The 24,072-nt window shown below is 45.6% G+C and overlaps 2 protein-coding genes across 3 annotated transcripts in view; both read left to right on the forward strand.

Annotated features, from left to right (window-relative positions):
- Positions 1-10,138: 10,138 nt before the first annotated feature.
- Positions 10,139-17,956, forward strand: GDF3 (growth differentiation factor 3). Its single transcript, XM_084765805.1, has 2 exons — positions 10,139-10,623; positions 17,043-17,956. Exons 1-2 carry the CDS (start codon positions 10,347-10,349, stop codon positions 17,870-17,872), a joined length of 1,107 nt encoding a protein of 368 aa, XP_084621931.1. The 5' UTR covers positions 10,139-10,346; the 3' UTR covers positions 17,873-17,956.
- Positions 17,957-19,279: 1,323 nt separating this feature from the next.
- Positions 19,280-24,072, forward strand: part of APOBEC1 (apolipoprotein B mRNA editing enzyme catalytic subunit 1) — a 30,147-nt gene continuing 25,354 nt past the window's right edge. For both annotated transcript variants that reach the window (XM_084765978.1, XM_084765977.1), the window contains exon 1: positions 19,280-19,646. The gene's annotated coding sequence lies outside the window, so the exon portion shown is untranslated. The remainder of the gene's footprint in view (positions 19,647-24,072) is intronic.

A 24,072-nucleotide genomic window follows, 5' to 3' on the forward strand; every position in this document is an offset into this window, starting at 1 on the left:
AAGCAAGCAAACAAATAACCAACAAAGAATTAAGTCACCTGGGTGGGTATCCCATTCCATTCCTGCTGTTACCTCAAATGAAGTCACAATGTTCAGAAAAGTGGATATATTTCTCTTCATATTTTTTTTCTCCTTTCCTTTAAATTAGTAAATCCATTCACTGCTTTTCTTTGGTGTTTGAGTTGGGTCCCATATCACTTAAGATGGCCTCAAACTCAAATACGAGAAGTCTTGGAACTGTGGGACTATAATCAAGTGCCACTATTTATTTCCCAAACCCTTCCCCTCCACTGCCGGGATGTGTGGTTTGTGTATCTGTAAGTGTCGGTATGTGTGGTGTGTGTGTGTCCTATGTGTGTGCCATAGCTCAAGTGTGGAGGTCAGATGACAACCCTGAGAGATCAGTTCTTTTTTTTTTTACCACAGGATTTAGGTAGGAATTGAACTCAGGTCTTTCGGCTTGCAAAGAAAGTATGTTTACCCTCTTTTACCAACTGAGCCATCTTCACAACCCTCAACCCCCAGGAGACAAGAACTTGCCAGCAGCCCTACCTCTAAGAGCTAAGATGGCCGACACCTGCCACAACACTGGGCTCAGGAATTGCAAAGGACCCCAAAAAACCGCCAAACCTAAGAGTAAGGGCACAAGCAACACCTTTTCCATCTCCTGCCAAACCTCCTAAGATACTCTCTTTCTGAATGGCTTATCTGGGGGTTCAAGACTTACAGAGAAAAATGACCCCTCCACTCCTCATAGCTGCAGACTCAGGGAGGGAAGGACCACTTTTTGTTTTCCTTTTCTCTCTAGTCATCAAGGACATCCATCCATCTTATTAGTTTGCTTGTCTAGTTCTGTAGCACTGGGGAGAACATGAGACAGGCCTTTTTCTTTCTTCTTCTTTCTTTTGTTTTGTTTTGTTGAGACAGGGTTTCTCTGTGTGATAGCCTTGGCTGTCCTGGACTCGCTTTATAGACCAGGCTGGCCTCAAACTCACAGAGATCCTGTGAGTCTGTGTCTGTCTCCTGGGTGCTAGGACTAAAGGCGTCTGCCACCATGCCTTTTCAAGATAGGGTTTCTCTGTGTAGCCCTAGGTGTCCTGGAACTCACACTATAGACCAGGCTGGCTTTGAACTCAGAGATCCTGCTGTCTCTGCCTCCCTGAGTACATGTGTTACCACTGCCTGGCTGGACTTTTTTTCTTTTCTCTCTCTCTTTCTTTCTTTCTTTTTTTGAGACAGGGTTTCTCTGGGTAGCCTTGGCTGTCCTGGACTCTCTTTGTAGACCAGGCTGGCCTCTAACTCACAATGATCTGCCTGCCTCTGTCTCCTGAGTGCTGAGATTAAAGGTGTGCGTCACCATGCCCAGCTCCTTTGGGTTTCTTTAGACTACAAAGTTTTCTTGGCTTAGGTTTTACATAGTAGTAAAGTGCTTGCCTGACTTCCATCCCTAACATCATGAGAACACAAAGCCAAAAAGGATTTTTCTTTCTTAATTCTGAAGTTAATCTGGGGAAAATTCTTCTTAAAAAAAGCAAATCAAAGCTGGGCGTTGGTATCGCACGCCTTTAATCCCAGCACTTAGGAGGCAGAGGCAGGTGGATCTCTGTGAGTTTGAGGCCAGTCTGGGCTACAGACTGAGTTCCAGGACAGCTAGAGCTGTTACACAGAGAAACCCTGTCTTGAAAAACCAACAAAACAAAACAAAACAAAAAAGAGAGAGATAAATCAAATCAAGCTGAGGCTTGCCTTTAATCCCAGCAGTAGGGAGGCAGAGGCAGGTGAATCGCTGTGAGTTTGAGGTCAACCTGGCCTACAAAGTGAGTCTAGGACAGCCAGGGCTACACAGAGAAACCCTGTCATGAAAAACAAAACAAACAATTACAACTACAGTCAAATTATTTTTTAAAAAGATATTTTATTTAATTTTAATTTATGTGTGTTGGTGTTGGGGTGTCAGATCTTGGAATTATAGACAGTTGTGAGCTGTCATGTGGGTGCTAGGATTTGAACCCGGGTCCTTTGGAAGAGCAGGCAGTGCTCTTATCCACTGAGCCATCTCTCCAGCCCCCCCTTTTTTTAAACACACACACACACACACACACACACACACACACACACACACACGTACATAAAGCACAGACACATACATACTTTATTTTTTAATATTTATTTATTTATTGTATACGAGTGCTTTATCTGCAGAAGAGGGCATCAGATCACACTATAGATGGTTGTGAGCCACCATGTGGTTGCTGGGAATTGAACTCAGGACCTCTGGAAGAGCAGGCGGCGCTCTTAACCACTGAGCCATCTCTCCAGCCCCCAAAGTCAAATTTTTTAATAAATAATGACTATCCAGGAGCGGGGGCACAGTACAGTCTATAATCCTATCACTTTGAAGGTAGAGGCAAAAAGATCTAGAGTTCAAGGTTATCATTGGCTAGGTAAATTTTAAATAGCCACTTAAGAAACTACCTCTTGGAGCTGGAGAGATGGCCTAGCAATTGCTTTTGCAGAGAACAGGAGCTTGGTTTCCAGCACTCATTCACAGTTCTCTGTAACTCCAGTTCCAAGGTATCCATTGCCCTGTTCTGGCCTCCTTGGGCACCCAAAATCATGTGCATACAGACACACATATATACATGAGTACAAGAAAAAGCAAAGCAACTACTTCTAGCTTGGCAAGGAGTAAAGGCCCATGCACTCCAGAGGCAGCTGGGTCTCAGTGAGTCTGAGGCCAGGCAAGGGCACATATAAGACCCTGTCTCAAAGAAAGAAAGAAAGAAAGAAAGAAAGAAAGAAAGAAAGAAAGAAAGAAAAAGAAAAAGAAAGAAAGAAAGAGGAAGTGGTGCTGAGATTATGTCTCTGCAGTATAAGAGCACAGGCTGCTCTTTCATAGGACTAAGGTTCTATTCCCAGCACCCACAGGGAAGCTCACAAGCCAGGAGTATACTGCTTCTTCCAGTATCAATGGGCATTGTACACATGTGGAACACAGACATATTTGCAGGCAAAACCAAACACCTATATGCACAAAATAATAAAATAAATACCAGCCATGGTGGCTCTTGCCTTTAACTCCAGCACTCAGGAGAGAGAGGCAGGAGGATTGCTATGAGTTCAAGGCCAGCCTGGTCTATATAATGAATTTCAGGACCACTAGAACTACATAGTGAGACCCTGTCTCAAAAAAATAAAATAATAGCCGGGAATGGTGGTGTATGCCTTTAATCCCTGCACTCAGGAGGCAGAGGCACAGGATTGCTGTGAGTTCGAGGTCAGCCTGGTCTACAAAGTAAAGTCCAGGACAGCCAGGGCTCAACAGAAAAACCCTGTCTCGAAAAAACTAACTAGCTAAATAGTGAGACCCTGTGTAAAAGAAAGAAAAGGAGCTGTCAGGCATGGTGGTGTACAGGAGACAGAGACAAGTGAATCTCTGAGTTCAAATCCAGCCTGGTTGACAAAGTGAGTCCAGAATAGCCAGGACTACACAGAGAAACCCTGTCTTGAAAAAACAAAACAAATGCTGGGCGTGGTGGCACACGCCTTTAATCCCAGCACTCGGGAGGCAGAGGCAGGCGGATCGCTGTGAGTTCGAGGCCAGCCTGGTCTACAAAGTGAGTCCAGGATGGCCAAGGCTCCACAGAGAAACCCTGTCTCGAAAAACCAAACCAAACCAAACCAAACCAAACAAAAAAACAAACAACCCCCCCTCAAAAAACCCAAACCCATAAAAAACAAAAATCTTAACAAATCAAAACAAACAAACATAAAAAGCCCAACCAACCAATCAACCAACCAAAAAAGCCCTATTTCATATAAAACCTGAAGAAACAAAGAGAAAGGAGTCAGGCTCGGTGGCACACCCCTGTAGTTCCAGCAGAGGCAGGCAGATCACTGTGAGGACAATTTGGTCTACAAAGCAAGCCCAGGACAGCCAGGACTATAAGAGAAACTCTGTTTCAAACAAAAACAAAAAACAAAAAACAAAAAACAAAAAGAAAAAGAAAGAAAGAAAGAAAGAAAGAAAGAAAGAAAGAAAGAAGGACCACAGTTACTAGAACAGACCAGGAATTGCGTTCTGCCCAGTAACAATACATTTCTCAATGCTTCCTAGGTGCCAGGAGAAGATGAACAAACAGGAAGAACACAGGCCACTGCGCTGTAGGACAAGGTAGCACACACACCTGTGATCCTAGCAACTCAGGAAGCCGCGGCAGGAGGATTGCTGAGGTTTGAGATCGCTTTGGTCTACACGGGGCTCTCTAGGCCAGTCTAGGCTACATAGTGAGAGGCTGTTTCAAAACAAAAAACAAAAACAGAACAGAAAAGCCTGGAAACATCACAATACACAATCCAGAGCAATAGGGGGTCAGCCAGGTAAATTATTGAGCAGAACAAGAAGCTGCTGCTAAAGGTGATTAAGTGCAGCTGAGGGAGTAACTCAGCCGCAGAGTGCTCTACCCCAAATGCTAAGACCTTGCGTTTGAGTCCCAGCACAGAGGGAAAAAGAAAGCAAATCGGGCTGAGAGGTTAAGAGCACTGCTGGCTCTTCCAAAGGTCCTGAGTTTACTTCCCAGCAACCACAAGGTGACTCACGAGCATCTATAATGAGATCTAGTGCCCTCTTCTGGCCTGCGGGTGTACATGGTGTGCGGCTGTACATGCAAGGAGAACACTGTATTAATAATAAATAAATCTTTTTTTTAAAAGATTTATTTATTTATTAAGTATACAGTGTTTTGCCTGCATTTACACCAGAATAGGGCACCAGATTTCACTATAGATGGTTGTGAGCCACCACGTGGTTGCTGGGAATTGAACTCATGACCTTTGGAAGAGCAGTCAGTGCTCTTAACCTCTGAGCCATCTCTCCAGCCCTAAATCTTTTTTTTTTTTAAAGAAAAAAAAAAAAGCAAAGCAAACCAAAGCTGTAGCTGAGAGGTGGTGGCCCACGCCTTTAATGCCAGCAGTAGGAGGCAGAGGTAGGCAGATCTCTGAGCTCTAGGCCAGCGTCTACAGAGAGAGTTCCGGGACAACTGGGGCTGCAAAGAGAGACTCAAGTCTTGAAAACACAAATCAAAAACCCTGTGTTTTATTTGTATCATTAACTTCAGCTGAGTGTGGTGGCCCACATCTATAATCCCAGAGGGTTTTTCTGTGTAGCTTGGCTGTCCTGGACTCATTTTGTCACAGGCTGGCCTCGAACTCACAGCAATCCACCTGCCGCTGGCTCCCTGAGTGCTGGAATAAAGGCCTGAACCACAACATCCAGCTTGTTCTTTCTGTTGCTGTTGTTTTTCTTTTTTCAAGACAGGGTTTCACTGGCTGTCCTGGAACTCACTCTGTAGACCAGGGTGGTCTTGAACTAAGGTAGACTGCCTCTACCTCCTAAGTACTAGGGTTAAGGGTGTGTGCAACCAAGTAGCAAAAAGAAAAAAAAAAAAAGACACAGGGGGCTGGAGAGATGGCTCAGAGGTTAAGAGCAACTGGCTACTCTTCCAAAGGTCCTGAGTTCAATTTCTAGCAACTACATGATGGCTCAGAATCATCTACAATGAAATCTGGTGCCCTCTTCTGGCCTGCAGGTGGTAAATGCAGGCACAACACTGTATACTAAATAAGTAAATCTTAAAAAAGAAGAAAAAAAGACACAATAGCTGGCCAGTGGTGGTGCACACCTTTAATCCCTTAATCCCAGCCCTTGGGAGTCAGAGGCAGGCAGATCTCTGCGTTCTAGGCCAGCACTTAGGAGTTAGAGGCAAGAGGGTCAGGATTCAAGGTCAGCCTTGTCTACTCTGGGAGTTCGGATTTAGCCTGGGCTAAGTGAGACTCCCATCCCCAAACAACAGCAACAGAAATCCCAGCACTGGGGAGGCCGAGGCTACATCACAGTGATATGTGGAGGAGAGATAGAAGAAGGAGGGGGGATTCAGCATCTACCACTGGGGTTCTGATCCCCAAGGGGGATTTGTCTGAGAGAGTGTCAACAAACACAGTGTGGGCCCCAGGTAGGCTCCACAGTTGATAGCCTCCAAGGCTCAGTGGGAAGGAACTGACTCCCTCCTGAGGGGTCCAGGAAGTGTTTGCAGTCTGGAGACCTTTGAGCTTGCTCTGCCTGCAGGCTGAGATGAAAGGAGCTGACAGGATAACCCCTAGGCCTACAGCATCACCGGCGTCGGTGGGAGGTCAGAAGTGTAGGCCGGTAGGGGCTGAAGGCCAGACAGGAATCCTCAAATGCCCAGCTGAAGAGATGGGGTTTTAGCCTGTGACTAGAAATCAACAGGTACTAAGAGCCCCGTGTTTTTGTTTTGTTTTTCCTCTCCCTTTTGTGGAGAAACAAGTTCTTCTAATAGAATAAAACAGTTCAAAATGTTAACCCAGTTTCAAAACCCATGGGCAGTGTCTTGGGACAGACCAGCCAGTTATTTTTTCACAGTAAAAATTCAAGCCTGGGGCTTTGCATACACCAGGCAAACAGACTACCACGGAGCCAACTGCCTGGCAGTTCAGGTGACTTAGCCTTTCAATAGGGTCTGAGGGTCTTTCTAGTCATTTGTTGGGGGGAGGAGGAAGAAGTTAGAAATTCTCTGAGTTGGCAGTATACACTGGTAACCCCAGTATCTGGAAGGCAGAGACAAGAGCATCACCACAGGTCAGAAGCCAGCCAACCCAGAAGTTCCCAGAAGGTGCTGTGGAGATGGCTCAGAGTACTTGTTCTTGTAAAAGACTCCATTTGGATCCCCCTACCCAAACAGGGGCTCACAACCATCCTAACTCCAGTTCCAGGGCTTCTGATGCCCTCTTTTTACTTCCTCTATCCCATGGTACACAGACATATAGGCAGGCAACACACACACACACACACACACACACACACACACACACACACACACACACACACACACACACACACACACACACACACACACACACATGATGGCTCAGAATCATCTACATCAGCCACAGTTATGTAGTGAGATCCTGTTTCTAAATCAAATAGAAAAGCCTGGTGGGGTATGGCACACACCTTTAATCCCAGCACTCAGGAGGCAGAGGCAGGCAGATCTTTGTGCGTTTGAGGCCAGTCTGGTCTTCAAAGTGAGTTCTAAGACAGCCATGTCTGTTACAGAGAAACCTTGTCTTGAAAAAACAAAACAAAGGAGCCATAAAACAAGAACAAAAACAAGAAAACCAAACCAAACTAAACTAAAAGGAAAAACAAAACAAAGACACTATCACCTTTTTTCTTTTTCCTTTTTTTTTTTTTTTTTGAGACAGGGTTTTTCTGTGTAGCCTTGGCTGTCCTGGACTTGCTTTGTAGACCAGGCTGGCTTTGAACTCTCAGTGATTCGCCTGCCTCTGCCTCCCAAGTGCTGGGATTACAAGCGTGTGCCACCTCGCTTGGCTCACTATCACCCTTTTAAATGGATGCTTTGCTGTGTTGAGATAGCGTCCAATGATCTGGAACTTGCTAGGTAACAAAGGATAACCCTGAACTCAGGACGCCCTGCCCTTGCCTCCCAGGTGTTGGGATTACAGGTGTGGGGGCACCGGTACCTGGTCCTCCCCACATGCTGAGTCCACACCTCCCTTTCACCTTGTCAATAGTTCTGTGCTTTTCCACACAAAGCTCCTTTAGTCAAATGCCTGGTTGTCCGATTGAAAGCATGGCTTAAGCTTTTCTCCCGTGATGGACAGTGTGAGCCCCGACATGCAGACAGACCCTCAGCACATTTCCGTGGCAAATGTATTTGTTTTATTTTTAGTTGACAACATTCTGTGACATGAAATGAAGCATTTGATTCCACACAGCTGATAAGTGATAGACTAGGACTGACCCAAACACTTGGAGTTCGAACCAAGAAGGATGCAGCTACACAAAGGCATTTGGAAGTGGAGTGTAGGCTTTTTCTTTTCCCTTCTATTTTCTTTTTCTTTTTGTCTTGTGTGTGGGTTTTTGTTTTTTGTTTGTTTGTTTGTTTGTTTTGTTTTTTGAGACAGGGTTTTCTCTGTGTAGCCTTGGCTGTCCTGGAATTCACTCTGTAGACCAGGCTGCCCTCGAACTCTGAGACCCGCCTGCCTCTGCCTCCCGAGTGCTGGAATTAAGGGCGTGCGCCACCTCTGCCTGGAGAATGCAGGCATTTTCATTGGATACATAGAGCCGTTGTCTCGTTGCTCCTGGGAATTTAGTAGTTTAGACAGGCGTCAAGCCTTCCTGCCTCAGTCTCTTGAGCAGCTGGGATTACAGGTCTGTATCACAAGGCCTGCTTAAAAACATTTTTAAAAGTTTATTGATTTATTTATTTTATGTATATGAGTGCTCTATCTGCTGGCCAGAGGAGGGCATCAGATTGCAGTAGAGGTGGTTGTGAGCCACCATATGGTTGCTGGGAATTGAACTCAGGACTTCTGGAAGAGCATACTTAGCCACTAAGCCATCTCTCTAGCCCAAAACATTTTTTTTGTTTTGTTTTGTTTTCCAGACAGGGTTTCTCTGTGTAGCCTTGGCTATCCTGGACTCGCTTTGTAGACCAGGCTGACCTCGAACTCACAGTGATCCGCTTTCCTCTGCCTCCCGAGTACTGGGATTAAAGGTGTACACCACCAAGACCTGGCACATTTTTTTTTTTTTAATGAGAAACTTTTTTGCGGTATTGGGATTGAACTCAGGGTCTTGAGTATCTACCTCTGAGCTACACTGCCAGCTAGTGTTTTTGTAACTATACTATGAAGTATAATATTACAAACATTTATTTTTGTGATTTTTAATTATGTGTGGGCTGTGTGCCTGCACATGGGTGTGTGTGCACATGACTTCAGGTGCCTGCTGAGGCCAGAGGTGCCAGATCCCCTGGAGCTGGAGTTACACACAGTTCTGAGCCATCAGATATGGGTTCTAGGAACCAAACTTGCGTCCTCTGGGAGGGCAAGAAGTGTCCTTAGCCACTGAGTCATCACTCCAGCTCAAACTAAGTGGATATGGCAGCACACCTATAGATTAGTCACAGTTATTCTGTGAGGTTGAGGCAGGGGGATTACCTAAATCCAGGAATTTGAATCCCTTGGGAACAATAATAATAAGACCCCCTACCCCCACCCCAGTCAGGTGTCATTGTAGCTCAGGTTTCTGTGTAGCTCTGGTTAGCCTTATTTTGGCTTCCTGAATACTGGGATTACAAATTTGTCATTACACTCTACAAGAAACCATGTCTTTTTTTCTTTTTTTTCTTTTTGTCTGGTTTGGTTTGGTTTTTCGAGACAGGGTTCCTCTGTGCATCCTTGGCTGGCTGCCTTGGAACTTCCTCTAGTTTTTTGAGACAGGGTTTCTCTGTGTAGCCTTGGCTATCCTTCACTCACTTTGTAGATCAGGCTGTCCTCAAATTTCACAGAGACCTGCCTGCCTCTGCCTCCCAGAGTGCTGGGATTGTAGGTGTGCTCCACCATGCCCAGCTACAAACCATGTGTGAAAGAAAAAGAAAGATAGAAAACAAACAGAAAGAAGATAGGAAGAAAGAAAGAAAGAAGGAAAGGAGAGGAGAGGAGAGGAGAGAGAGAGAGAGAGAGAGAGAGAGAGAGAGAGAGAGAGAGAGATATTGGTGGTAGGCTGGGGCTGTAGCTTTGTGGGCAGATTGCTTGCCTAGCATGTTCTAGGCCTGAGTTCCACCCATCTCATCAGCTACCTGTGGTGGCGCAAGCCTGTAACCCCAGCACTGGAAGCGTTACATAGGCTAGATCAGAAGTTCAAATTTGGGCTAGCAAGGTGGCTCAGTGGGTAAAGGTGCTTTTTCTACTAACCCTGATAACCTGAGTTTCATATCTGGGACCCACATGGAAGGAGAGACCAAGCCCTGCGAATTGTCCTCTGAGCTCCACCCCTGCACAGCGGCATGCCTACCCCCACTCAAGTGCACAATAAACAAACAAATAAAAGTAATGTTAAAAGGGAAAGATATTGAAAGTCAACCTAGGATACATGAGACTACCTCTCTCTCTCATACACACACACACACACACACACACACACACACACACACACACACACACACACTTCCTGAAAGCTATCTCACTGTCTTGCACATTACAGACACATAATGTGCATGTTGAATTAGTATATCTCCCTTTCACCCAGTCCACTGCCAGACCCACAGGTATTCCCCCGGACAGTACAAGAGAAGGGGGAGAAAACTCTCACATCAGTCTTTTCATCCCGTTGCTTGTGAGGAGCTGGGAAGAGAGCAATTCACACTTGATTACCCCCCAAGTTCCTGCATTGAGCCGCCGAGGCTGGAGCGCCGAGCTGAGAGCTGCGCTCCCCAGCACCGCGCTACCGCACCCAGTCGGCCATGCAGCCTTCCCAAAGGCTTTTTTTGACTCTCGTCTTCCTCCTGGGAACCTTGGCCTGGGGCCAGACAGCCAAGTTTGAAGAACATGACTTTTTGCGGTTTTTGGGCTTAGAGAAAGCCCCTTCACCTCCCGGGTTCCAACCTGTGCCTCGCATCTTACGGGAAATCTTCCAGGCTCGAGAAGCTGCGGCGGCGGCCAGCACGGTCCCGCAGGACTTATGCTACGTGAAAGAGCTGGGTGTCCGTGGGAACCTGCTTCAGCTTCTCCCAGACCAAGGTAAGGAACCCGAGTGTTTGTCAGAAAAATCTCGAGTGGGTGCTGTGGAGAAGGGAGGAGGGGACAGACGGGCACCTTACGGCTGGCGGGTCAGAGCTAGGACCTTAAATTGTCTGTCTCAGTTCCAAGATCTTCCCACAGCAAGGCACGTGTTCTTATCACGCCGGCCTCTCCCCGTTCGTCTGCCGCCGAGCTGGCTTAGCAGAGTTTAATTTACAGTTAACACACTCCGCTCAGCATTCGCAGAGTTAGACAAGATCACACCTTAGGTGAAATGAACTCAAGGTAGGTTTTAAAAATCACCGGCTCTCGCCTCCACCCCCTTCTCTCTTCTCCTCCTTACCCTCTCCCTCTTTTTTTTTTTTTTTAATATGTGTTTGTGCATGTCTCTCCGAAGAGTCCAGCGGAGGTGTCCGATCTTCTGGAGCTGAAGGAGGTTGAGCTGCCGAACACGGCTGCTGTGAATGGACCTCTGGTCCTCTTAAGCACTCAGCCATCTTTCTAGTGCCCCTGTGTTACTTTTACTGCATGCAAAAAGCATGTCTTGATTTTTAATTAATTAATGCAAGGTCTCTTGGTGTAACCTTGGCTGTCCTGGAGCCAAGATCCGCCTGCCTCTGCCTCCCCAAGTACTAAGTGCTGGGATTAAAAGCCAGCATACCTCTCTTTCTTCCTTCCTCCCCCCCACCCCCCCACAGGGTTTCTCTGTGTAGCCTTTGCTGTCCTGGACTCGCTTTGTAAACCAAGCTGGCCTCGAACTCACAGCCACACACCTGCCTCTGCCTCCCTAGTGCTGGCATTAAAGGACTGTACCACCACATCTGGCGCCAGCACATCTCTTGATTGTATTTGTATCTATTTATTTTTAAATAATTATTTTGTTTATTTTTGTTTTATGTTTGTTTCTTCAAGACAGGGTTTCTCTGTGTAGTACTGGCTGTTCTGGAACTCGATTTGTAAATCAACATGATTTTGGATTCAAGAACTTCCCCTGCCTCTGCCTTCCAAATGCTGGCCATTAAAGGTGTGCACCACCATACACAACTTTATTTTATTTTATTTTTGTCTTGTTTTTTGAGACAGGGTTTCTCTGTGGAACCCTGACTGTCCTGGGCTCACTTGGTAGAACAGGCTGGCCTCGAGCTCACAGAGATCCGCCTGCCTCTGCCTCCCGAGTGCTGGGAATGACTTAAATTGTTTAAAATACACAAGCTACACAGAGAAACCCTGTCTCCAAAAACCAAAAAAAAAAAAAAAAAGAATTGTTTAAAATACAAACCAAAGCTATGGATCTAAGCCACTACCATACTCTTCATAAATGGCAGAGTGACTGCCATCCCATAATTTCTTGGGCTGACCACCTACCAAATACCAAACCAACTGGTTTAAAGGTAGATTCTTCTAGCCCCAGGTCCTCCCTCAGCCCTCTACTTGATTCTTATTCAGAATCGGAGATGGAGGCTGAGTAACCACATTCCTGCGCCTCCTGCTTCCGCTGCTTCCGCATTCAGATGCAGAGCCCTCTTAGTCACTGGGTTGTTGCTTTTGTTTGGTTCTGTTTTTTGAGAGGCTATACTGATCTGCAAGTCACTAAGTAGTCCCAGGTGGCCACAATCTTTTCAGGAATTCTCCTGCTTCAGCCCTCCAAGAGCTGATTATAGGCATGAACTGCCGCAGAAGACTAAGGACGTAGTTATTTTTACTGCAGATGGTGAGGAGATTTGGATATGTATTTGTCCCTGAAGTACTTAGTATATACTTACTGTGAGCTCGCCTGGGAATGGCCTTGAGAGTGCAGACATTAACAAAAGCTACCCTTTTTAAGAGTTTCAGCTAGGCAGTCGTGGCGGCACCTGCCTTTACTCCCCGCCCTGCAAGTGGATCGCGAGTTCAAAGTCAGCCTCGTTTAAAGCCAGGGCTAGACAGAGAAACCTTGTCTCGAGAAACAAACAAAAAGAGTTTTGTTTTTATTTTATTTTATTTTTTGTTTTTTTGAGACAGGGTCTCTCTGTGTTAGCCTTAGCTGTGTCTTGGACTCACTTTGTAGACCTGGCTGGCCTCGAACTCACAGCAATCCGCCTGCCTCTGCCTCCCGAGTGCTGGGATTAAAGGCGTGCGCCACCATGCCCGGCTCAAAAAGAGTTTTTAGACAGGAATAAGTTAAAAAGAAGTAAACCTCTAAGGTTGGTATTAACAGAAAGCCGAAACAAAACTTTTTTTTTTTTCGAGACAGTATTTCTCTGTGTAGCCTTGACTGTCCTGGACTCACCTTGTGGACCAGGCTGGCCTTGACATCACAGCGATCTACCTGCCTCTGCCTCCCAAGTGCTGGAATTAAAGGTGTGTGCCACCACCTCGCCGCTTACAAAATTTTCACCAATGAGCGTTGTTATAATAAAAGGGTCTGGAAGTCACGGGGCGCGGCGTGGAAAACGGAAGTGGAGGCGGGGCGCGAGGGCGGGGAGGGACTGGAGGTGGGAGGGAGAACAAACAAACAAACAAACAAAAAAACCGTGGAAATTCTAAACCAGGAGCCTTAAGGAAAGGAGATGCTTCCTACAAAAGCTCTGGGAGAAACTTCACTGCGTGGCTCAGCGGTTGAGAGCACTCACTGCTCTTCAGAGGACTCTGGTTCATTTCCCAGCACCCACATAAATGGCTCACAACTTCAGCCCCAGGGGATCTGACACCCTGATCTGGCCTCTTGGGCACTGATACATGTGGCGCACAGACATACATGAGGGCAAGTCCCCTGTGAAAAATAACACTGAGAACGAGGAGGCTAGAGAGACGCTTAGACTCCGCACTTACTGTTTTAACTGTGATCCCAGCACTTGGGTGGATCACTGTGAGTTGGAAGCTAGCCTGGTCTACAAAGTGAGTCCAGGACAGGCAAGGCTGCACAGAGAGACCCTGTCTCGAAAAACAAAAAACCAAACAAAACAAGCAGAAGTGAGAATGAGGCCAAGGTGCGGTGGCATTTACATTTAATCACTGTACTTTGGAGGCTGAGGTGGGGTTGGGTCTTTTTTAGAGTTCCATGACAGCAGGGAGACATAATAAATAAATAGACAAGCAAACCAACCAACCCTGGGCGGTGCAGTGGGGCCTCTGTAAGCTCGAGGCAGAGAGCAGCCTTCATTGTCAGACAGAATTCTTTGGCAAGCTCTTCACTGTGGAATGTATTTTTTTTTCTTCCCCATGTCTGGCTTCTTTTACTCAGCCCTGTGTTTGTGGGATTTATCCATGCTGTTTGAATTTGGTTTTTTTGTTTGTTGTTGTTTCTTTGTTTTTCGAGACAGAGTTTCTCCTGTAGCCTTGGCTGTCCTGGACTTGCTTTGTAGACCAGGCTGGTCTCGAACTCACATCGATCCACCTGCCTCTGCCTCCCGAGTGCTGGGATTAAAGGTGTGCTCCACCATACCCGGCTCGCTGTTTGAATTTGTAGTTCTTTCATTCTGACTGCTGTATGGTATATCATTCTCTTGCTGCGTGACAGCTTAATTGTGCAGGCTACACAGGTGGACCTCCGTTGAGCTGTTTGGTTTGGAAGAGCAAGTTACTGTGAACATTGAAAGGGAGTGTGAGCCTGGACTTCAGTGATGCCTGCATCTCTCCTAGGTTTTACATTTCACTAATCTGGTAACAAAATGTGGTTACATTATTTTCTTTCTTTTGTTTTGTTTTGTTTTTGGAGACAGAGTTTCTCTGTGTAGCCTTGGCTGTCCTGGATTAGCTTTGTAGATCAGTCTGGCCTCTGTCTCCCAAGTGCTGGGATTAAAGGCCTTTCTTTCTCTTTCTTTCTTTCTTTCTTTTTTTCTTTTTTGGTTTTTCAAGACAGGGTTTTTCTGGGTTGCCCTGGCAGTCCTGGACTCACTTTGTAGACCAGGCTGGGCTCAAACTCACAGGGTCTCTCTGTGTACCCTTGGCTGCCTTGGACTTATTTTGTAGACCAGGCTGGGCTCGAACTCAAGAGATCCACCTACTTCTGCCTCTCAAGTGCTGGGATTAAAGGCCTGTGCTACCACACCTGGCTCTTTGGTTCTTTTTTGTTTTGTTTTTTAATATTTATTTATTATTATGTATACAGTGCTCTACCTGCACATACACTTGCCGGCCAGAAGAGGGCATCAGATCACACTATAGATGGTTGTGAGCCATCATGTGGTTGCTGGGAATTGAACTCAGCATTGCTAGAAGAGCAACCAGTTCTCTTAACCGCTGAGCCATCTCTCCAGCCCCCTCTTTTTTGGTCCTTTTTTTTTTAAGGTTTATTTTATTATTATGTATACAGTGCTATGCCTACACGTATACCTGCAGGCCAGAAGAAGGCATCAGATCACATTATAGATGGTTGTGAGCCACCATGTGGTTGCTGGGAATTGAACTCAGGACCTCTGGAGGAGCAGTCAGTGCCCTTAACCTCTGAGCCATCTCTCCAGCCCCTCTTTTTTGGTTCTTAAAGACTGGGTTTCTCTATGCAGTAGTCCTGGATGTCCTGGAACTCACTGGTAGACAGGCTATTCTTGAACTCACAGAGATCTGCCTTCTTCTGCCCCCGGAGTGGCTAAATTACATTGCTTTTATTTGTCTCACCAACCCCCACCCCCATCCCTTTGAGATAGGATTCCAATTTGTATTCCAGGATAGCCTTGATTATCTCCATGCTGGCCAGGGTGGTCTCCAACTTGGGGGCAACCCTCCTTTCTCAGCCCCTTAAGAAAAGGGATATGGGACTGGAGAGATGGCTCAGAGGTTAAGAGCACTGACTGCTCTTCCAGAGGTCCTGAGTTCAAGTCCCAGCAACCACATGGTGGCTCACAGCCATCTACAATGTAATCTAATGCCCTCTTCTGGTGTGCAGGAGTACATGCAGGCAGAGTACCATGTATATATAATAATAAATAAATATTTTTTCAAAAAAGAAAAAGAAAAGGAATATGGCCTGTTGTGGTGGCGCACACCTTTAATCCCAGCATCTCTGAGTTCGAGGCCAGCCTGGTCTAGAAAGAGAGTTCAGGACAGCCAGGACTTTGTGTAACAGAGAAACCCTGTCAAAAAAGAATGGGAATATGGCCTGGCCGTGGTGGTGCATGCCTCTAATCCCAGTCAAGCAACTGGGAGCCGGTGTTAAGAGGATCTCTATGAGTTCAAGGCCAGCTTGATCTACATAGCAAGTTTCAGGATAGCGAGGGCTACATAGTGACCCTGTCTTAAAAAACAGAAACAACAACAACAACAACAAACTGGGATATAATGTTGAGCTATTATACTTTCTTTCTCTCTTTCTTTCTTTTTTCTTTTTCTTTTTTCTTCTTCAGGTTTCAAAACAGTTTCTCTGTGTAGCCTTGACTGTCCTAGAACTCACCCTGTAGGCCAGGCTGGACTCAAACTCACAGAGGTCCACCTGCCCCTGCCTTCCAAGTGCTGCCATTTCAGGTGTGTGACACCACACCCAGCTCATTTGTATGTATTTCTTTATTAGTGAGCAATGTATAATTTCTATATTTTAAGTAATTGTCTATTTATATATAGTGGCCAGTTTTCTATTGAATTATATTTTTCATAATGATTTATAAGCCTCTTAATCATCTATAAGAGGATTTGTGTGTGCATGTTTGTGTGTGTGCACATGTAGTAAATGCCTATAATCTCAGCACTGTGGAGACTGAGGCAGGAGGATCATGATGTCTAGACCAGCCTGGGAGACTATCTCACTACAAAAGCAAAAGGAGTGTGTACGTGTGCGCACGGTAGGGTGATGGGGATCTAGCTCAGTTGCTATAGTGCTTGCCGATGAAGTTCTGGGATTAAGCCCCACCATAGTATAGACCAGGTGTGTAGGCATATATCTACAATCTCAGAACCTTGAAAGTGGAGGCAGGAGGATCAGAAGTTTTAAGCCATCCTTGGCTCTGTAATGGAGTCAAGGCTAGCCTTGGTTACAAGAGAAACAAAGGAGAAAGTAAACCAACCAACCAACCAAACAAATAAGCTGAAAAGTTGGGGCTGGGGAGATAGCTTAGTCCGTGACGTGATTACCTTATTTACGAGCATGAAGACCGAGTTCAGCCTCCAGGGGCTACATGTACACCTGTAAGTCCAGCATTCTGGGGCACAAACAGGCGGATCCCTGGGGCTCACTGGCCAGGCTGTCTAGCCAAATTGGTGAACCCCCTCCCCCCACCCTCGGTCAATGAGACTTTATGTAAACAAACAAACAACCCAAGATAGTCATCCCCTGAGAAATGACACTGGCACACACATAATATCTGGACTTAAATGAGGATTGGGGAAACAGCCTCCTAAAAGGGAGGATTTGACTAGAAATAAGATTTGCTCACATTTGTGCATATGCGCATGTGGGTCTGAAGTAGAAATGATTATGGTGACTCTCACGTGTCTCTTTCTGCTTCTAGGTTTCTTCCTCAACACACAGAAACCTTCCCAAGATGGCTCCTGCCTCCGGAAGCTCCTCTACTTTAACTCATCTGCCATCAAAGAAAAGGGAAAGTTGACCATGGCCCGGCTGACTATAGACTTGGGGCCCAGGTCCTACTATAACCTGGGACCAGAACTGGCGGTAGCTCTGTCTGTGGTTAAGGATGGTGGCGTGTGGGGGCAACCCCACCCCAAGCCAGGCAGAATGCTTGCTCAGCAGTCTGTTCCAGGGCCTCAGGGTCCTCTTCACTTCAACCTGCGGGGTGTGGTTAAGAATTGGAACAGCAACAGACCGAAGAGTTTGGGCTTATACTTAGAGATTCTGGCCAAAGAGGATAGATACGCTGGGGCACGTGTCCAGTTTGAGAACCCCTGCGACCGGCTGATACGTTCCCTCCACGTCTCCCTGCTGGTGGTGACCCTCAACCCTGAGCATTGCCACCCTTCTTCTAGAAAAAGAAGGGCGGCCATCCCTGTCCCCAAGGGTTCCTGCAGGACCCTCTGCCATCGTCACCAGCTGTTCATCAACTTCCGGGACCTGGGTTGGCACAAGTGGGTCATTGCCCCTAAGGGGTTCATGGCAAATTACTGTCATGGAGATTGTCCCTTCTCATTGACCACGCATTTGAATAGTTCCAATTATGCATTCATGCAGGCGCTGATGCATGGGGCGGACCCCAAGGTCCCGAAGGCTGTCTGTATCCCTACCAAGCTGTCCCCCATGTCCATGCTCTATCAAGATAACGATGAGACCATCATCCTTAGACATTATGAAGACATGGTAGTTGATGAGTGTGGGTGTGGGTAGAGTGTCAGGAGTAGGATTGTCGTGCCCTTAGGTGGAAATCCTCTAATAAAACCACCATTCTGGCTTATGACCTCGCGAATCTGACACGTCCGTCGTCATGTCTAATGACCCTCATAAATACACATACTTGTGTTCTTACTATGGAACCCTAGTAATCTTAGCTAATTTGTGCTCTGATATACTTACTCATTATGCACAGCATGCTAGAGTTTTTGTTTGAGGAAAAGGTCTTATTGTGTAGCCTTTGTTGGCCTTGAACTCACAGCAGTCCTCCTGCCTCTGCCTTCTGAGGGCTGGGATTACAGGTGTGTGCCACCAGGACCAAATGATTTTTGTCTTTTACTTATTTTTGAGAGGGGGGGGGTCTCTATGTACAACAGGCTGTTCTGTAACTCACCATGTAGATCAGGCTGGCCTCAAGCTCGCACAGATCAAAACGACCTCTGCTTCCCGAACCCTAAGGTTAAAGGTGTGCGCCATACCATGTGTATATACAATTATTTGTCTGCAAAATGCAAGAATTGTTTTGAGAAAATATAATATAGAAAAACTCACATGATCTTTAAAAATATTTGCTCATTTTTATTTATTTGTTTGAGCTTAAGTTCACCATGCACATGCAGGAATCCGTGGTGGCCAGAAGAGGGCGGCAGATTCCCCTGAAGTTACAGGTCATCATGCGTCTCCATGTGGATGCCAAAAGTGGGCAGTAAGAGCTCTTAACTGCTGAGCCATTTCTTTAGCCCCAGATCTTTCATATGAGTTTCCTTTCTTTCTTTCTTTCTTTTCTTTCTTTCCTTTTGTTGTTGTTGTTTTGTTTTGTTTTTTCAAGACAGGGTTTCTCTGTGTACCCTGGACTCCATTTGTAGAGCAGGCTGGCTTCGAACTCAGAGATGCACCTGCCTCTGCCTTCTGAGCGCTGGGGTTAAAGGCATGTGCCACCACTGCCTGGCTCAAAATCAGGCTTTTTTTTTTTTTTTTGAAAGAATTGGAAGAGTCTCCTCCACCCACAGGTGATTGATTCTTCATTATGTATACAGTGCACATCAGATCACATTACAGATGGTTGTGAGCCACCATGTGGTTGCTGGGAATTGAACTCAGGACCTCTGGAAGAGCAGTCAGTGCTCTGTACCCACTGAGCCATCTCTCCAGCCCCCCAAGCCATCTCTTAAACAGCAAGCTGGTGGTCCTGACCTCCGTTAATCAGATGCCAACTCTCTGTCCCTAGGACAAGAACAAGACACGTATGTGGGTAAGCTGACAAGTTGGGACATGTATGCTAGGCCAGTCGCACTGCCAAATTGTTTAACACAAACATTTGGAACAGGATACGGGAAGCACAAAGAACTGCTCCTAAGGAAGTCCTCTATCCCTAAGTCCTGATTGGAGGACTTGGCTCAGATGTTTGTGGTTTTGGAGCTTAAAAATACTGCAACATCCTGGCTCGGGTCCGCAGTTCAGCTGTGTTGTGTAGCCCTGCACAATCAGTGGTGGTCTGAGTGCTTACATTTTTGTCATCTGCTTAAACACGACGTACTGAGATGAATGTTCGAAGACACAGTCGGCTCCCGAGTCTGTCCTGGTGTCCCTGACTGGCCAGTGTTTGCTGCCTAACTCGAACAAAGATCTTGCTTCGCTGGACTCTTGTGCCAGCTTGGGTTGTTTTGGAGTTTCGGACCCTAACATCTGGACCCAACGGCCAACCCACTTGAGCCCCAAAGCAGAATTAGCAGCACACGGGTCTGTTTTTCAGTCAGCTGGACCTCCAGAGGTAAGCTTGTATTCTGGTTTCTGGTTAGAGCCTATCTGGGGTCCAAGAAAGGAGAAACTGGGTCTAGGGTCAGAGGTGGACAGGAGTCGTCCTGCCCCCTAACTGGTTCCCACTGGGGGAACACATCGTTCTGGTCTGGGCATGACCCGCCGGAAAATGTCAGTTTGAGTCTGTAGTTTTCGTTTCGTTTCGTTTGATTGCTGCTCTGGGTTTCATATTCGGAAAAATAAGCCAAACTTTATCTGCTGCCTTGGCTTAGTCTTAACCCATCTCAAGGATTTTCAGCAGAAAAAGTGGCCGAATCAGGAAAACAGCAAACCCCCTGGTAAACCGGCTCTGCTCTTGGAGCCCTGTGCAAGCAGCTGGGAGCCAAGTACGGCTGGTGAAGTCCCGCCTCCTGCTGGCCCGACTGCAAAGCCTGGCCGTCTGATCTGCTGATCTTAAAGGGGCACCAGCGGCTCCCCAGCTTTCTCCGATACCATACGGAAGCTGGTGGCTATTCCTGCTACAGGACTGCTGTGCCCATGAGAATCTGATTCATCAGGTTTGCAGGTGCCCGCCCCTCCCTTGAAATTACAGCTGGAAGAAGTGAGGAAAGTTTTGTCTGTTTTAAGTAGATAAATGTGTGTGTTTGTTTCTGAATGGTCTTAAATGTATGGGCTTGTATGTCAGGGTCCTCTGGTTCATCTATGTCTTCACTCTTTAAAAAGATAGTTTATTTTAATTTTGCAAAAACACATAATTGAGGGGCTGGAGAGATGGCTCAGTGGTTAAGAGTACTGCCTGCTCTTCCAAAGGACCCTGGTTCAATTCCCAGCACCCACATGGCAGTTCACAACTATCTGTAACTCCAAGACCTGACACCCCTACACCGACACATGCACATAAATTAAAATTAAATAAAATATTTTTTAAAAACCACATAATGGAGACATTTTAAACTTCTTTAAAGAAGTTTTAGAGTTTTACCAGAAAAATTAAAAACTTGATATTTAAAAACAGCCTTTAAAATGTTTTAATTTATAAAACTATGGAATACACACACACATATGACCTTCTTGGTTTTACTAGCATTGTTAAACTGAGTCATATAAAAACCTGTTATATTTTTATAATGCTATACCATGTAAGGATCAAGAAAATTCTCAGTGTCTGTGTTTAAAAGTTTTGTCTTAAGGCCGGTGTGGTAGCACATGCTTTTAATTCTAGAACTTGGGAGGCAGATGTAGGTGGATCGCTGTGAGTTCAAGGCCAGCCTGGTCTGCAAAGCAAGTCCAGGACAACTAGGGCTACACAGAGAAACCCTGCCTTGAAAAAGAAAAAAAAAAAAGTCTCATATTAAGGCTGGTGGATCTGGACCCAGGGGGATCTGCTCATTCTACTGTACCCACCAAGGACAATGCATGCAATAAACCTAGAACCCCCTATTCAGATCTAGCCAATAGACAGCACATTCTCCACAGTTGTGTGGAGAGCAGGGACTGACTGGGACATGAACTCTGGTGCCCCCCATTTGACCACTTCCCCTTGGTGGGGAGACTTTGTCACACTCAGAGGAAGAGAAAGCAGGCTACCAGGAAGAGACCTGATAGGCTGTGATCATATAGTGGGGAGGAGGTCCCCTTCTGTCACAGACCTAAGGGAGGAGAATAGGTTGAAAGAGGGAGGGAGGGGGAATGGGCAGATACAAGTGAGGGATAACAATTGAGATATAATCTGAGTAAATTATTTAAATAAAAAAAAGTCTCGTCTTGATACTTAGAGAGCTGTAATTCAGTAATTGTCACTTTACTGTATACTGGTTTTGGTTTTTTTGTTTTGTTTATTTTTTGAGACAGGGTCTCTCTGTGTAACCTTGGCTGTCCTGGACTCACTTTGTAGGCCAGCCTGGCCTCGAACTCACAGTGGATCCATCTGCCTCTGCTTCCCAAGTGCTGGGATTAAGGGTGCACACTACCACCACCCGGCCTGTATACTGGTAAGGATAATAAAAAAATAAAATAAAATACAAGTTAATAGTTACCTTCTATGTTCAGAAGTGTATTTGTAGTCATGCTAAATATAATGTAATTAATTACAGGAACATGCATTATTTAGCCTCCTGTTTTATGTTTTCAAGATATAATTTAAAGCAAATAAACAGACAAGGATTGTTTAACTCAGATATCCTTGGTAGATACTGGCCCTCAAACCTGTCAGAGATTTGCTCAACATGGCATTTAAGATATTTAAAATTTAGGCCGGGCATGGTGGCTCATGCCTTCAATCCCAGCACTCGGGAGGCCGAGGCAGGTGCATCGCTGTGAGTTCGAGGCCAGCCTGGTCTGCAAAGTGAGTCCAGGACAGAAAGATAACATAGAGAAACCCTGTCTCAAAAAACAAAACAAAACAAAACAAAAAAACAAACCAAAAGAAAGATATTAAATTTTTAAAAAAGATTTATTTATTTATTTATTTATTTATTTATTTATTATGTATACAGTGTTCTGCCTGCATGTATGCCTGCAGGCCAGAAGAGGGCACCAGATCTTATTATATAGATAGCTGTGAGCCACCATGTGGTTGCTGGGAATTGAACTCAGGACCTCTGGAAGGGCAGCCAGTGTTCTCAACCACTGAGCCATCTCTCCAGCCCAAGATATTTAAATTTTACTATGACAGAGTCTCTCAGATCCTAGTAATGACCCCCATGGCCTCAAAAGAGACAGTGGACACAGAGGCAAAGGACTCCACTTGAACTGTAGTAACGCTAACCACTGGTGAAAACTGCTGAGGCCCCACCTGAACTGTGGACAAGCAGGACACTGTAGAGTGGGTTGCCTCACCTCGCTTAGACAGGGTGAGGTCAGTCCCTCCCATGCTCCTCCTCCACAGGCATGTGTCTGATGCTGTCCTGATCCCTCTGCCCACATCGCCATGGAGGCCACGGGAGCCTGGGATGACTGTGTGGGTAGTGGACTATGGTCTAGCCTCTGTCATTTTAGAGTATAATTTATTCTTCTCGGGTCTCTGATCACATTGACTCCTGAGCTAAGTATAGCTCTGTCAGTTAGGCAACAGCAGACAATCAGCTCCTTCCCACAAGGCTTCAGCCACCTTGTCAGTTCATTAATTAAAGCCACTGGGTCTCTTATTTACAAAAGGTCAAACAGGTCTACTTTGCTCACAGGCTTCATGTTAAAGGATAAACAGTTTTCAGGTGTAACTTTTCACTAAAAGAACATACTTTACAATGGCTATTCTCAATAATAACTACTTATGTTTCTCATAACTAATTAAATTTTTATTTATTTATTTATTTTTTGGCTTTTCAAGACAAGGTTTCTCTATGTAGCCTTGGCTGTCCTGGACTTGTGTTGTAGACCAGGCTGGCCTTGAACTCAGAGATCTGCCTGCCTCTGCCTCTTGAGTGCTGGGATTAAAGGCATGTGCTGCCACCACGCCCAGTAACTAATTAAAAATTAAAAAAAAAAAATGGTTCAAAGTCCACTTGAAGTCCAAGGATATAAAATTTTAAATAAGTTCTAAGGATCTCAAAAATAATTTAAAATATATAGAGCTAAGAGATGTTTCAGGTTCCTTTCCCCTTCTGTGATGGTATTACCCTGAGATTTTGGAAGTTCAAGATTTGGTGGAGCACTGACAGTTTATAACTCAGTCACAAGCTCAGGATTTTCAGAATTCTTTAATTGTCTTCTAGATATAACTAAAAGATGCTTTTCATCGGGCTAAAACATTGCTGTCCGACTTATATCCTTGTTCTCTGAACAATAACAAAATGTTCATGCCTTTTTAACCCACAACTATAGTTTTTGCTGGGATTCAAAGGCTATTCTTGCTGTTTTACAGATACCTGTTAACTATTTTTCTACAACATGAATTTCAATACAACAGCCATGCTGATATATCTTCTTTTTGTTTGTTTGTTTTTGTTTTTTGTTTTTCGAGACAGGTTTCTCTGAGTAGCCTTGACTGTCCTGGACTCACTTTGTAGACCAGGCTGGCCTTGAACTCACAGCCATCCACCTGCCTCTGCCTGCCTAGTGCTGGGATTAAAGGTGTGTGCCACTATTGCCCGGCCTACCTCCTCCTCCTCCTCCCTCTTCCTTCTTCTCCTCCTTCTCCTCTTCTTCTTCTTCAAAAGATTTATTTATTATTATGTATACAGTGCTCTGCCTGCATGTACACCTGCAGGCCAGAAGAGGGCACCAGATCTCATTATAGATGGTTGTGAGCCATCATGTGGTTGCTGGGAATTGAACACAGGACCTTTATGGAAGAGCAGCCAGTGCTCTTAACTTCTGAGCCATCTCTCCAGCCCGTGATATAGCCTCATTATGAACTAAAAACTCATGTAAGCTTCAGGGAATCAAAGAAGTCATAAGACGTGGCTCTCCTACCTGTCATAGGTCAAATGAACTCCAGA

The sequence above is a fragment of the Acomys minous genome, assembly GCF_964271855.1.
Source record: "Acomys minous genome assembly, chromosome: 17".
Taxonomy (NCBI): Eukaryota; Metazoa; Chordata; class Mammalia; order Rodentia; family Muridae; genus Acomys; species Acomys minous.